This window comes from Oncorhynchus clarkii, chromosome 31 (genome assembly GCF_045791955.1).
Source record: "Oncorhynchus clarkii lewisi isolate Uvic-CL-2024 chromosome 31, UVic_Ocla_1.0, whole genome shotgun sequence".
NCBI classification, from domain to species: domain Eukaryota; kingdom Metazoa; phylum Chordata; class Actinopteri; order Salmoniformes; family Salmonidae; genus Oncorhynchus; species Oncorhynchus clarkii.
Window position 1 is genome coordinate 22,234,622 of NC_092177.1, and position 16,043 is coordinate 22,250,664.

At 43.7% G+C, this 16,043-nt stretch overlaps 1 protein-coding gene across 1 annotated transcript in view; it reads right to left on the reverse strand.

Moving 5' to 3' along the window:
- Positions 1–16,043, reverse strand: part of LOC139390668 (slit homolog 3 protein-like) — a 425,054-nt gene that overhangs the window by 401,201 nt on the left and 7,810 nt on the right. Inside the window, exons 2-4 of the mRNA XM_071137941.1 lie at positions 8,032–8,103; positions 4,506–4,577; positions 89–160 (exon numbers count right to left, since the gene is read on the reverse strand). Of these exons, the coding sequence (XP_070994042.1) occupies positions 89–160; positions 4,506–4,577; positions 8,032–8,103 (216 nt within the window). The remainder of the gene's footprint in view (positions 1–88; positions 161–4,505; positions 4,578–8,031; positions 8,104–16,043) is intronic.

Below are 16,043 nucleotides of genomic sequence, written 5' to 3' on the forward strand. Positions count from 1 at the left end.
GACAATGATTGAAATTTAAACAGTGGGGAAATTGACTGTGAAGTTTTCCAGCGATCGGACATCAAGGAAAAGTAGCGTTGTGACTTACAGACGGCCCAGCTTGGGGGTGGACTGGAACAGCAGCTCTGGGAGAACCTGCAGCTTGTTCCGGTTCAGACGCCTGTTTGGGGGGGGGGGGGGGGGGGGGAAGAGAGAGAGAGAGAGAGAGAGAGAGAGAGAGAGAGAGAGAGAGAGAGGTGAGAACATCAGTATGATCAACCGCTGTTTGATGAGGCACTCTATGTCAAATGAATAGAGTTTGGTCTGTGTTTGTGTGTGGTGCAATGAGAGAGACACAGAGAGACAGACAATGTGAACATTTGAGGGCTGAAACACAGAAACAGAGCAACATCAAGCACCATTGGGAACAGAGATTGATGAGAAGGTAGGAGAAAACGTAAATGACACTAGAGGTCGACCGATTATGATTTTTCAACGCCGATACCGATTATTGGAGGACCAAAAAAGCAGATACCGATTAAAACGGCAGATTTTTTTATTTTATTTATTTGTAATAATGACAATTACAACAATACTGAATGAACACTTATTTTAACTTAATAGAATACATCAATAAAATCAATTTAGCCTCAAGTAAATAATGAAACATGTTCAATTTGGTTTGAATAATGCAAAAACAAAGTGTTGGAGAAGAAAGTAAAAGTGCAATATGTGCTATGTAAGAAAGCTAACGTTTCAGTTCCTTGCTCAGAACATGAGAACATATGAAAGCTGGTGGTTCCTTTTAACATGAGTCTTCAATATTCCCAGGTAAGAAGTTTTAGGTTGTAGTTATTATAGGAATTACAGGACTATTTCCCTCTATACCATTTGTATTTCATTAACCTATTAGAACTATTAGATGTTCTTATAGGCACTTTAGTATTGCCAGTGTAACAGTATAGCTTTCGTCCCTCTCCTCGCTCCTCCCTGGGCTTGAACCACAATGACAACAGCCACCATCGAAGCGGCGTTACCCATGCAGAGCAAGAGGAACAACTACTAGAAGGCTCAGAGCGAGTGACGTTTGAAGCGCTATTAGCGCACGCTAAGTATCTATCCATTTCACTTCGGTTACACCAGCCTCATCTCGGGAGTTGATAGGCTTGAAGTCATATGCAATGCTTGACGCACAACGAAGAGCTGCTGGCAAAACGCACGAAAGTGCTGTTTGAATGAATGTTTACGTGCCTGCTTCTGCCTACCACCGCTCAGTCAGATACTTAGATACTTGTATGCTTGTATGCTCAGTCAGAATATATGCAACGCAGGACACGCCAGATAATATCTAGTAATATCATCAACCATGTGTGGTTAACTAGTGATTATGATTGATTGTTTTTTATAAGATAAGTTTAATGCTAGTTAGCAACTTACCTTGGCTTACTGCATTCGCGTAACAGGCAGTCTCCTTGTGGAGTGCAACGAGAGAGAGGCAGGTTGTTATTGCGTTGGACTAGTTAACTGAAAGGTTGCAATATTGGATCCCCTGAGCTGACAAGGTGAAAATCTGTCTTTCTGCCCCTGAACAAGGCAGTTAACCCACCGTTCCTAGACCGTCATTGAAAATAAGAATGTGTTCTTAACTGACTTGCCTAGTTAAATAAAGACATAAAAAAATAAAAAATGTTTTTTTTTTTTTTAATCGGCAAATCGGCGCCCAAAAATACAGATTTCCGATTGTTAGGAAAACTTGAAATCGGCCCTAATTAATCGGCCAGTCCGATTAATCGGTCAACCTCTAAATGACACCCAGATGCTCAAATCAATCGTTCAGATTAGAACCTCTGAAGTGGGGTAACCCTGGTCGCGGTACAGTTAGACATCGTCTGGGGGTCAAGAGTTCACAGTTGGGCTAAGGCGTATGGGAAAGCCGGTGATGTCCTATGAAGATGGGCATAAGAAGTTACCAAGCTATGAAGGTATCTGAAGTCTTTAAAGGCCATTATCACTGCGAGGAGGCTCCACAGGCTAACATGGGGGGGTTGGGAGAATAGATCTTATCATGGCACCAAAGCCTTTCTCTGAGACGGGAGGGCACAGGGGGTCACAGGGCAGAGCTGAGGTATGTGGAGAAGTGGAGGAAGACTCAGGATGTCATATAACACGCCCTCAGAGCCGGATCACACTCCCTCTGTCTCCCTCTGTTCTGTTCTCATCCATCCCGGCCTACACCACCGCATGGAGAGGGAGAGACTCGAGGCTAACTTAATACCGAGCCAGCTAGCATATCAAACTTCCACGCTGTTACGCCACAAATCACAATAGCTCAAAGCTAAGGCCTCCACCTTTGATGTGACCTCAATGAGAAACACAGCATTAGAGAGCAGATCAACTGTCACCTACGTTGTCTAGCTTGGAATCTCCAATAAAACTGAAGTACCACTTAACAGTTGGGACTTATCTAATCAAAGTAAATCAGATCTGTTTTGCTACATGCTGTACTGATTCTTCAGTTGAACTCCCACACCTCTTACTGCCAGACATTTCTCCCAGAGAGATGACATGACTGGAGACAGATGTTCTCATGGCCCTGTCTATGATCTTTGTCAGTGTGTCATCCCTGTCATGTTACACCACACTACTAACCATAAACCTGGCTGGCAAGCCTGGCATGGATGGGTTTTGTTCTCTTACCCGTTTGTGGACCCGCCAGCTACTTCCAGACCAGAAGAACCACAGTGACACAGATGAGGTAAGTAACCAAGTGTTTAGTTTCACGTCAGTGTGTGGACATTCACAATCAGTGATGGTTCACCTTTGTCTAGGAGCAGGTGACTTTAATGTTAATGTAAACGTGATCATCCTTACATAAATAGGGCTTTTTGAGTGCTTCCAAGTGCACATCTATGACTCATTTTAGGAAGCGAGGCATATGTCACACATCTCTACTTCACAGGAGAGGCATTAGAATGGATTTTTTTATTTCTGTTTTTTCTTTCTTTTTTGGCAGAAATGCCTTCTGGAACATGTGAACTTTCATGTGCTTTAATAGCAATACTGTATTCCATCTGTAAATATGAATACAATTGTTAAATTACGAGCCTAGTTGGTTTAGCCACTGAAAACGTTAGGAGCCTTCCCACTAGCTATGATTGGCTGCGAAAAGGGATGGGCTGGTCATGCCGGGAAATTAGTTTGCATGCTTCTGTCTATAACGTGACCTGCTCAGTATGTGTTTACTGTCCTTTCCACCACACCGTTTTTGTTTGGCAACTTTTCTCAACAACATTGATGCTCTAAATTTAGCAGCCGCTATCGACAGATCAGTTGAAGAAAGTGATGGGCTACTTTCTGCACACGCCACGGTCACTGTGAACCGGAATGACTTGACACAACGCTGGCCAAACAAGATGTTGCTACAAACAAAACAGAGTGAAATGCTTCCAGTCTGACGTGAAGCGTTCATCCATGTATATGGGTAATAATCTAGATACATTTTCAGATATTATATGTTTCAAAGTTTGCCAGAAAGTCGTTTTCATTGCATGTTAAAGTGTACTGTTAGCTAGCTAGTGAACGTTACTGTAGCTTGCTGGCTCGCTAGCTAACGTTACGTGTATGATCTGTATAGTAATATTATTTGAATCAGAAACAAATTTGCATTGCTAGTTATAGCCTAATGTTAGCTGGCTGAACCTAGTCGGTTAGCTCTTTAGCTACCTGCGGATTCATCAAATCAAATCAAATTTTCTTTGTCACATATACATGTTTAGCAGATGTTATTGCGGGTGTAGCGAAATGCTTGTGTTTCTAGCTTCAACAGTGCAGTAATATCTAACAATACACAGAATACACACAACCTAAAAGTAAAATATATATAAATATATATAAATATTAGGATGAGCATGGCGGAGAGGCATAGACCGAAATACAATAAAATAGAATACAGTATATACATATGAGATGAGTAAAGCAAAAATATGCAAACATTATTAAAGTGACTGGTGTTCCATTATTAAAGTGGCCAGTGATTTGAAGTCTAAGTATATGGGGCAGCAGCCTCTAAGGTGCTGGTTTATGTAACCGGGTGGAAGCCGTCTAGTGATACTACAGCTATGACAATGTTTGTATTGGTATTAGTATGAGTTGAGATTATGCCGGTTCATTGTTTAGCTAGCTAGCGACATGTCTAAACAAAATACTTCTTATGGGCAGGTGGGACGGTAGCGTCCTAGGAACTGCAATCTAGGAGGACTTTGCTTTATAATAAAAGTGACAGCCAATGAAAATAGTGGTAGGCTGAATTTTTTGGGGGGGATGGTTTGTCTTCGGGGTTTTGCTTGCCATATCAGTTCTGTTATACTCACAGACATTACTTTAACGATTTTAGAAACGTTAGAGTGTTTTCTATCCAAATCTACCAATTATATGCATATCCTAGCTTCTGGGCCTGAGTAACAGGCGGTTTACTGTGGGCATGCTTTTCATCGGGACGCAAAAATAGGGGTACTAGGGATACTTACAGTCTCTCCAGCTGTTTGAGGTCCTGGAACGCCCCCCTCTCAATCACGGTGATCTGGTTGTCCTCTAAGTGCCTGACAGAAAAGAGAGAGACAGCATAATCAATAAATACAATTACATCAGTATATAAAGGCCATGCTCTCACAACATGGGTTCAAAGCAACATGGGGTAAAGGCCATGCTCTCACAACATGGGTTCAAGGCAGCATGGGGTAAAGGCCATGCTCTCACAACATGGGTTCAAGGCTACATGGGGTAAAGGCCATGCTCTCACAAAATGGGTTCAAGGCAGCATGGGGTAAAGGCCATGCTCTCACAACATGGGTTCAAGGCAACATGGGGTAAAGGCCATGCTCTCACAACATGGGTTCAAGGCAACATGGGGTAAAGGCCATGCTCTCACAACATGGGGTAAAGGCCATACTCTCACAACATGGGGTAAAGGCCATACTCTCACAACATGGGGTAAAGGCCATGCTCTCACAACATGGGGTAAAGGCAACATGGGGTAAAGGCCATGCTCTCACAACATGGGGTAAAGGCCATACTCTCACAACATGTGGTAAAGGTAACATGGGGTAAAGACAACATGGGGTAAAGGCCATGCTCTCACAACATGGGGTAAAGGCCATATTCTCACAACATGGGATAAAGGCCATACTCTCACAACATGTGGTAAAGGCAACATGGGGTAAAGGCCATACTCTCACAACATGTGGTAAAGGCAACATGGGTAAAGACCATACTCTCACAACATGGGGTAAAGGCCATACTCTCACAACATGGGGTAAAGGCCATACTCTCACAACATGGGGTAAAGGCCATGCCCTCACAACATGGGGTAAAGGCAACATGGGGTAAAGGCAACATGGGGTAAAGGCTACATGGGGTAAAGGCTACATGGGGTAAAGGCAACATGGGGTAAAGGCAACATGGGGTAAAGGCTACATGGGGTGAAGGCTACATGGGGTGAAGGCTACATGGGGTGAAGGCTACATGGGGTGAAGGCTACATGGGGTGAAGGCTACATGGGGTAAAGGCTACATGGGGTAAAGGCTACATGGGGTGAAGGCTACATGGGGTAAAGGCTACATGGGGTAAAGGCTACATGGGGTAAAGGCTACATGGGGTAAAGGCTACATGGGGTAAAGGCTACATGGGGTGAAGGCTACATGGGGTGAAGGCTACATGGGGTAAAGGCTACATGGGGTAAAGGCTACATGGGGTAAAGGCAACATGGGGTAAAGGCAACATGGGGTAAAGGCTACATGGGGTGAAGGCTACATGGGGTGAAGGCTACATGGGGTGAAGGCTACATGGGGTGAAGGCTACATGGGGTGAAGGCTACATGGGGTGAAGGCTACATGGGGTAAAGGCTACATGGGGTAAAGGCTACATGGGGTAAAGGCTACATGGGGTGAAGGCTACATGGGGTAAAGGCTACATGGGGTAAAGGCTACATGGGGTAAAGGCTACATGGGGTAAAGGCTACATGGGGTGAAGGCTACATGGGGTGAAGGCTACATGGGGTAAAGGCTACATGGGGTAAAGGCTACATGGGGTAAAGGCTACATGGGGTAAAGGCAACATGGGGTAAAGGCTACATGGGGTAAAGGCTACATGGGGTAAAGGCTACATGGGGTGAAGGCTACATGGGGTAAAGGCTACATGGGGTGAAGGCTACATGGGGTAAAGGCTACATGGGGTAAAGGCTACATGGGGTAAAGGCTACATGGGGTAAAGGCTACATGGGGTAAAGGCTACATGGGGTGAAGGCTACATGGGGTAAAGGCTACATTACTCTAGTCTGTCTACCCTCTGCTCCGGGAACATCTTGTCACGGATCCCTAAGGTTTTCCAGATGCATTATAAGGCAGAATATCTACAACTCCATGGATATGCTGTGTATATATTTGTGTCTGTGGATATTAAGACCAATTTGGAGAATTGGAGTGACATATTTGAGAAGCATATGAATCCCAGAGTGACTGATACTCAGGACGACTCGACACAGCCAAGGTCAAAAGTAGAACGTGGAAACACGAGACAGAAAACATACGCATCTCATGTGGAATTCCGATCTTTTGGCAGGAGGCTATCAGTTATAAATGGAATTTTAAATGTTTATATGTGGCTGTTTTTGGACCATTAATTCATGTTTTTGTCATTTCAGTTTGTCAGGAGAGATGACACAGTTGGCCTCATCATAGGGAACTGTTCAGACTTACACCACAGGTTTCCAGACTTAGCCATCGGCGTAGCCAAAAGCCAACCGCTCTAATACCAGTGGATTGGCCTCAGATGGCGCTAGCAAAGCAAAGTCCAACATGTTCAGCCCAGAATTATTTACCTTATTTGGCCTGTACCTTGGATGCTGATCTGATGTATTATAAATCTGATTCACACAACCGGGGGATCGGACTCACACTGATTGATTTACTGATATTTAAGTAAGCATTCCCCGAACCCACCAGTTGGTTCAGATGGATTCATGTGTATCGTGTAGTATAATAGTATTGTTTTCTGGGAATAATGTATTTTCCATTAGCAATTCCCTATCATTAAGGGAGCTTCAGAGAGATAACAGCCCAAAATTACGTGACCACGGAATTCAAGGGTAAAACCCTTCAGTGTGTGTGTGTGTGTGTGTGTGTGTGTGTGTGTGTGTGTGTGTGTGATTACCGTGTGTGTTTATGTGTGCATATGTACTCAAATGAAGTGAATCACAGAGGTAATCACTCCACATGCTACTCTCTCTCCCTCCTAGATAAGACTCTCTTACTCTGAGCTTCCGAAGGCCCTTTACATCCACATGGTTTGGAGTAGGAAACGTCACTTCTGCTAAACATGAACCACATAAAACAGGCAGTGGACTCGGCTGACAGTACTGCAGGACAGACACTGCTTATTACCACTCCTTGGGCACTTTCGTTTGCCGTTAATTTTTATCTCCACCCCATCCTTTTACAGGCTCTTATTCAGGAGGTAAACAGCACCGAGATGTCCTTAGATTACAGTCATTAGTTCAGCACAGTCACACACACTCTCTATTCAGCAGAGAGGGGAGGAAAGAGGAAGCCCATCGAGTCCATCAGGACATCTCCAAACAGATGAGTGTCAAATACTTTCCTTTGAAAATCATCAGAGTGATGGTGGTGAGAGAAGTTGGAGTATTTTACTGCATGCATACCAGGTAAAAGGTCCAAATACTATGCTTTTTAACCATGTCAAAATGTTGTAATTATGCTTAGTTATTTCAGATGGCTATAAAGACTATTCCCCTATATTCACCATCAGTTAAACATAAACATATTACATTGTAAATTACCTACTTAATCACTGTACACTGTTCCTTTAAATGTTTTACTAATGACACTACTGAATACAATGAAGAAACATGACTGAGCCCATACTTAGTGGTAACACATCTATTACTGAGCCACATGTTAACTGACAGAAAATATCAATGTTATTGTGTTTTATTGACATTATTATGCATATTATTAATGAAGGGCAGAGAGTGCTTACAGAACTCGCAGGGTCTTGATGCCAGAGAAGTCCACTTTAGAGATCCTGGTGATGTTATTCCTGTCCAAATCCCTGAGAGAAGGAGAGAGAGAGAAAGAGAGAGAGTGAGGTAGAGAGAGAAAGAGAAAGAGAGAGAGAGAAAGAGAGAGAGTGAGGTAGAGAGAGAAAGAGAAAGAAAGAGAGAGAGGAGCGAGAAAGCAAGACAAAGAAAGAAAGAGAGGGAGAGAGAGAGAGAGAGAAAGAGAGGGAGACAGAAGAGAGAGAAAGAGAGGGAAAGAGAGAGAGAGAGGGAGAGAGAGAAAGAGAGGGAAAGAGAGAGAGAGAGAGAGAGAGAGAGAGAGAGAAAGGGAGAGAATGAGAGAAACAAAGAAAGAGAGAGAGAAAGAGAAGAGAGAGAGAAAGAGGTTATAAGGATAATCACTCATCTTCATAATCCTGTTCAGTCTATCAGTTCTCTCGCTAGTTCTCTCTCCACAGAGCAGGGCTGGGCAATTCCAGTCCTCGAGGGCATGATTAGTGTCCCAGTTTTGCCCCAGCCCCATCTAACACACCTGACTCCCATAATCACCTAATCAGGATCTTCAGGTCAGAGTGCAATTTGATGAATCAGCTGTGTTTGCTAAGGACGGAGAAACAGTGTGACACCAATCAGGCCCTGGAGGACTGGAGTAGCCACCCCTGCCATAGAGGATGGTATTGCTGAGGTTCCCTGTGGAGGATTGCCCTGGAGATGTGGAGCAGAGCAGAGCAGGTCCCCACCCTCTCTTCTGTCTCTCTCTGCCCTGTGCCGTCTACCTAAGATGCTGGGGGACAAATCCTTCAATCTCAGACACTCCCTGGGCAAAGAGGGCCCCTCCAGGAGCCTGTGCTCAAACCTCAAACACACCAGGGCCTGGTGTGTGTGTGTGTGCGCGTGTATGTGTATATGTGTGTGCCTCCATGTATATGTGTGTATGTTTGCATAAGCCTGTCCTAACTACAGTGCCTTGCGAAAGTATTCGGCCCCATTGAACTTTGCGACCTTTTGCCACATTTCAGGCTTCAAACATAAAGATATAAAACTGTATTTTTTTTGAAGAATCAACAACAAGTGGGACACAATCATGAAGTGGAACAACATTTATTGGATAATTCAAACTTTTTTAACAAATCAAAAACTGAAAAATTGGGCGTGCAAAATTATTCAGTCCCTTTACTTTCAGTGCAGCAAACTCTCTCCAGAAGTTCAGTGAGGATCTCTGAATGATCCAATGTTGACCTAAATGACTAATGATGATAAATACAATCCACCTGTGTGTAATCAAGTCTCCGTATAAATGCACCTGCACTGTGATAGTCTCAGAGGTCCGTTAAAAGCGCAGAGAGCATCATGAAGAACAAGGAACACACCAGGCAGGTCCGAGATACTGTTGTGAAGAAGTTTAAAGACGGATTTGGATACAAAAAGATTTCCCAAGCTTTAAACATCCCAAGGAGCACTGTGCAAGCGATAATATTGAAATGGAAGGAGTATCAGACCACTGCAAATCTACCAAGACCTGGCCGTCCCTCTAAACGTTCAGCTCATACAAGGAGAAGACTGATCAGAGATGCAGCCAAGAGGCCCATGATCACTCTGGATGAACTGCAGAGATCTACAGCTGAGGTGGGAGACTCTGTCCATAGGACAACAATCAGTCGTATATTGCACAAATCTGGCCTTTATGGAAGAGTGGCAAGAAGAAAGCCATTTCTTAAAGATATCCATAAAAAGTGTTGTTTAAAGTTTGCCACAAGCCACCTGGGAGACACATCAAACATGTGGAAGAAGGTGCTCTGGTCAGATGAAACCAAAATTGAACTTTTTGGCAACAATGCAAAACGTTATGTTTGGCGTAAAAGCAACACAGCTCATCACACTGAACACACCATCCCCACTGTCAAACATGGTGGTGGCAGCATCATGGTTTGGGCCTGCTTTTCTTCAGCAGGGACAGGGAAGATGGTTAAAATTGATGGGAAGATGGATGGACCCAAATACAGGACCATTCTGGAAGAAAACCTGATGGAGTCTGCAAAAGACCTGAGACTGGGACGGAGATTTGTCTTCCAACAAGACAATGATCCAAAACATAAAGCAAAATCTACAATGGAATGGTTAAAAAATAAACATATCCAGGTGTTAGAATGGCCAAGTCAAAGTCCAGACCTGAATCCAATCGAGAATCTGTGGAAAGAACTGAAAACTGCTGTTCACAAATGCTCTCCATCCAACCTCACTGAGCTCGAGCTGTTTTGCAAGGAGGAATGGGGAAAAATGTCAGTCTCTCGATGTGCAAAACTGATAGTGACATACCCCAAGCGACTTACAGCTGTAATCGCAGCAAAAGGTGGCGCTACAAAGTATTAACTTAAGGGGGCTGAATAATTTTGCACGCCCAATTTTTCAGTTTTTGATTTGTTAAAAAAGTTTGAAATATCCAATAAATGTTGTTCCACTTCATGATTGTGTCCCACTTGTTGTTGATTCTTCACAAAAAAAAAGTTATATATCTTTATGTTTGAAGCCTGAAATGTGGCAAAAGGTCGCAAAGTTCAAGGGGGCCGAATACTTTCGCAAGGCACTGTATGTCAGTGTGTATTGTACACGGTCCATACTGACTATGTGTATGTAGGACAAGGCTGGAGCATGAGAAAGAGCTATAACAAATAGACATTTCTGTTTGAGAGAGCTAGCTACTTCAAGTCACTTCTGATGGGTCTTTCTGAAATTGGGGTTGTTTTTCTCTCCGGAGCCAAAAGCTTATCTAGTTTCCAGACTATTTCTCTGTTTTAACTACTTCTCAGAATGTATATATCTATTTAAACTACTTCTCAGAATGTATATATCTGTTTTAACTACTTCTCAGAATGTATATATCTCTTTTAACTACTTCTCAGAATGTATATACAGTGGGGCAAAAAAGTATTTAGTCAGCCACCAATTGTGCAAGTTCTCCCACTTAAAAAGATGAGAGAGGCCTGTAATTTTCATCATAGGTACACTTCAACTATGACAGACAGAATGAGAAATAAAATGCAGAAAATCGCATTGTAGGATTTTTTATGAATGGCAATCCAAACAACAGGTGTTCAGGGCTTCACAATGCCCCTGACCCCCCACCCAGGCCAACCCACCCAATCAAGGCCTTTAAACCACTGAACCAACTAGTCTGGGCCCAAAGCTGACAGAAAGGTTTTATTTTACCTCGGGCTAAATCACTTAGAGGAGCACTTTATTGGTACACACCGACCAACTGGACAGAAAAACACATTTCTTATGGCCCAGGAACATCATGTTGCACTAACGACATATTGGGTGACACGTACCAAAAAGGCCCCAAAGCCCATTCAAATCCATGTCCAAAATGTATAAATACACAAACAGTCTCTCTCTCTTTTTCCATCTAACGCTTCGCTTCACAATGCGTTTCCTGCTGTAACCTCGTGTTATTTTCCTCAAAGCCACAGTCGTCTGGTCTTCTACAGCAGATAGGCATGCTCCATGTCCTTCTCAAGTCTCTGAACCATAGTTGGAATCTTAATTGAGTTCCTCCTCTGGAGCTCGGGACTATTTGACAAATATTTTTCGTCAGTGGAAAATTCAGACCTTTGCCGAGTATAAATCTTCCACACAATACTTCAACATTGTCATTCAGCACACCGGCTCCTGAGATAAAGCAGAGCAGTAGGTAGGAATGTATGTGCACGACCATTGAATTTGATTGAACATTATAATGTCTTTCATTTCCATTGTATAAGGATGAACGTGGACAGAACTGATTGAGCACTCTCTTCCTAATGCCCTTACATGACCATATTACAGTACACACTTGACACGTCGTTGTACATTTGCCAGTTAACATAGCAAACATTGTAGAGTTATCATGTTCATATTGGAATGGCCATTTAGAATGATTTATTTTCCTGTACAAATCTGCACATGCCATGGAATGATGGCAATCATCAAACGTATTTCCAAACTACAAGACATGTGAGACTTTTTGCAGCTGATGCAATGTTTTTCTAATGCTCTTATCGGGATATTGGTGTTTTCCAGGGTGGAACTTTACCCATTGCTCCCTCCTTCCCTCCCTAACACAGTCCTCCCTTCTTTTCCAGAACATAACAGTGTGCTTTCCTGTTTCATTGTTATCTGTATTGTCTACTTGTTGAATGTTTGTGAACTCTTGTTTGTGAACTTGTTTGTGAATGTTTGTGAACTCTTGATTGGTGTCGGACCCCAGGAAGATTAGCTAGCATTATGGCGTTAGCTAATGGGGATCCTAATAAAAATGACAAAATTACAAATATTGTGACAGATCAAATAGGGAGGTTAGTATGGTCTGTATGGTTTGTATGGTTAGTATGGTTTGTATGGTTTGTATGGTTTGTATGGTTAGTATGCTTAGTATGGTTTGTATGGTTTGTATGCTTAGTATGATTTGTATGGTTAGTATGGTTTGTATGGTTTGTATGGTTAGTATGGTTAGTATGGTTAGTATGGTTAGTAAGCTTAGTATGATTTGTATGGTTAGTATGGTTAGTATGGTTTGTATGGTTAGTATGGTTTGTATGGTTTTTATGCTTAGTATGATTTGTATGGTTAGTATGGTTTGTATGGTTAGTATGGTTAGTGTGGTTAGTATGGTTAGTATGATTAGTATGATTAGTATGGTCAGTATGGTTTGTAGGGTTAGTATGGTTAGTATGGTTAGTATGGTCAGTATGGTTAGTATGATTAGTATGGTCAGTATGGTTTGTAGGGTTAGTATGGTTTGTATGGTTAGTATGATTTGTATGGTTAGTCTAGTTAGTATAGTTTGTATGGTTTGTATAGTTTGTATGGTTTGTATGGTTAGTATAGTTTGTATAGTTGTTTGTATGGCTTGTATGGTTTATAACCCAATCACAAGTCTGAGGAATCAAATATTCCATCTGCCTTTCATCTCCTCCACAAGGGTGTTGATTCAACACACACACACACAGGTGCACACACGTAGACACGCACGACTGGGCACCGATATCACTGGACACTGATATCACTGAAACATGGCTCACTGGAGAGACTCTATCCGAAGCGGTGCAGCCAACGGGTTTCTCCACACATCGCGCTGACAGAAACAAACATCTTTCTGGTAAGAAGAGGGGCGGGGGCGTATGCCTCATGGCCAACGTGACATGGTGTGATGAAAGAAACATACAGGAACTCAAATCCTTCTGTTCACCTGATTTAGAATTCCTCACAATCAAATGTAGACTGCATTATCTACCAAGAGAATTCTCTTCGATTATAATCACAGCCGTATATATCCCCCCCCAAGCAGACACATCGATGGCTCTGAACAAACTTTATTTAACTCTCTGCAAACTGGAAACGATTTATCCGGAGGCTGCATTCATTGTAGCTGGGGATTTTAACAAGGCTAATCTGAAAACAAGACTCCCCAAATTTTATCAGCATATCGATTGCGCAACCAGGGGAGGAAAGACCTTGGATCATTGTTACTCTAACTTCCGCGACGCATATAAGGCCCTGCCCCGCCCCCCTTTCGGAAAAGCTGACCACGACTCCATTTTGTTGATCCCTGCCTACAGACAGAAACTAAAACAAGAGGCTCCCACGCTGAGGTCTGTCCAACGCTGGTACGACCAAGCTGACTCCAAACTCCAAGACTGCTTCCATCACGTGGACTGGGAGATGTTTCGTATTGCGTCAGATAACAACATTGACGAATACGCTGATTCGGTGTGCGAGTTCATTAGAACGTGCGTTAAAGATGTCGTTCCCATAGCAACGATTAAAACATTCCCTAACCAGAAACCGTGGATTGATGGCAGCATTCGTGTGAAACTGAAAGCGCGAACCACTGCTTTTAATCAGGGCAAGGTGTCTGGTAACATGACCGAATACAAACAGTGCAGCTATTCCCTCCGCAAGGCTATCAAACAAGCTAAGCGCCAGTACAGAGACAAAGTAGAATCTCAATTCAACGGCTCAGACACAAGAGGCATGTGGCAGGGTCTACAGTCAATCACGGACTACAGGAAGAAATCCAGCCCAGTCACGGACCAGGATGTCTTGCTCCCAGGCAGACTAAATAACTTTTTTGCCCGCTTTGAGGACAATACAGTGCCACTGACACGGGCTGCAACGAAAACATGCGGTCTCTCCTTCACTGCAGCCGAGGTGAGTAAGACATTTAAACGTGTTAACCCTCGCAAGGCTGCAGGCCCAGACGGCATCCCCAGCCGCGCCCTCAGAGCATGCGCAGACCAGCTGGCCGGTGTGTTTACGGACATATTCAATCAATCCCTATACCAGTCTGCTGTTCCCACATGCTTCAAGAGGGCCACCATTGTTCCTGTTCCCAAGAAAGCTAAGGTAACTGAGCTAAACGACTACCGCCCCGTAGCACTCACATCCGTCATCATGAAGTGCTTTGAGAGACTAGTCAAGGACCATATCACCTCCACCCTACCTGACACCCTAGACCCACTCCAATTTGCTTACCGCCCAAATAGGCCCACAGACGATGCAATCTCAACCACACTGCACACTGCCCTAACCCATCTGGACAAGAGGAATACCTATGTGAGAATGCTGTTCATCGACTACAGCTCGGCATTCAACACCATAGTACCCTCCAAGCTCGTCATCAAGCTCGAGACCCTGGGTCTCGACCCCGCCCTGTGCAACTGGGTACTGGACTTCCTGACGGGCCGCCCCCAGGTGGTGAGGGTAGGCAACAACATCTCCTCCCCGCTGATCCTCAACACTGGGGCCCCACAAGGGTGCGTTCTGAGCCCTCTCCTGTACTCCCTGTTCACCCACGACTGCGTGGCCACGCACGCCTCCAACTCAATCATCAAGTTTGCGGACGACACAACAGTGGTAGGCTTGATTACCAACAACGACGAGACGGCCTACAGGGAGGAGGTGAGGGCCCTCGGAGTGTGGTGTCAGGAAAATAACCTCACACTCAACGTCAACAAAACTAAGGAGATGATTGTGGACTTCAGGAAACAGCAGAGGGAACACCCCCCTATCCACATCGATGGAACAGTAGTGGAGAGGGTAGCAAGTTTTAAGTTCCTCGGCATACACATCACAGACAAACTGAATTGGTCCACTCACACAGACAGCATCGTGAAGAAGGCGCAGCAGCGCCTCTTTAACCTCAGGAGGCTGAAGAAATTCGGCTTGTCACCAAAAGCACTCACAAACTTCTACAGATGCACAATCGAGAGCATCCTGGCGGGCTGTATCACCGCCTGGTATGGCAACTGCACCGCCCTCAACCGTAAGGCTCTCCAGAGGGTAGTGAGGTCTGCACAACGATTTTTGATTTGATTTGATCACTGCACACCAAAATCATTGGACACAGGCATCACTGGACACAGGCATCACTGGACACAGGCATCACTGGACACAGGCATCACTGGACACAGGCATCACTGGACACAGACATCACTGGACACCAATATCACTGAATTCTTAAGGTGACAAATCATCCCTAACAGCTATGTGAACAGTGCCACTTCAAACCCAATACCATAGACAACTACACAACCTGTTTATAGGCAGAGTCAATAGATCACTTTAGCTTGGCAAACATCTTTAAACTAGAGGTAGTTAATGGTAATAATTGCAAGGCAGCCACCATGACTGCAAATAAACAAGACTTGAGCTACACTTTAAATACATTAAGTGAGGACTCGCACACCAACAGAGAGGAAAATATTTATAACCAAGCAGCCAAACCCAGTGGGCAAAAACTGATTGAATCAACATTGTATCAACGTAATTTGTCAACGTATTGTGACGTGCAATCTATGTGAAAAATACATTGGATTTTAAAAACCTCTTGTTTTGAGAGTATCAACCACAGGGTCATGTCATCATCGTAACCAATTTTCAACACAGACAAACCTGAAGTTGAATTTGTACATTTGAAACAATGTCAGACCTTCAACGCTTTATCCAATATAAA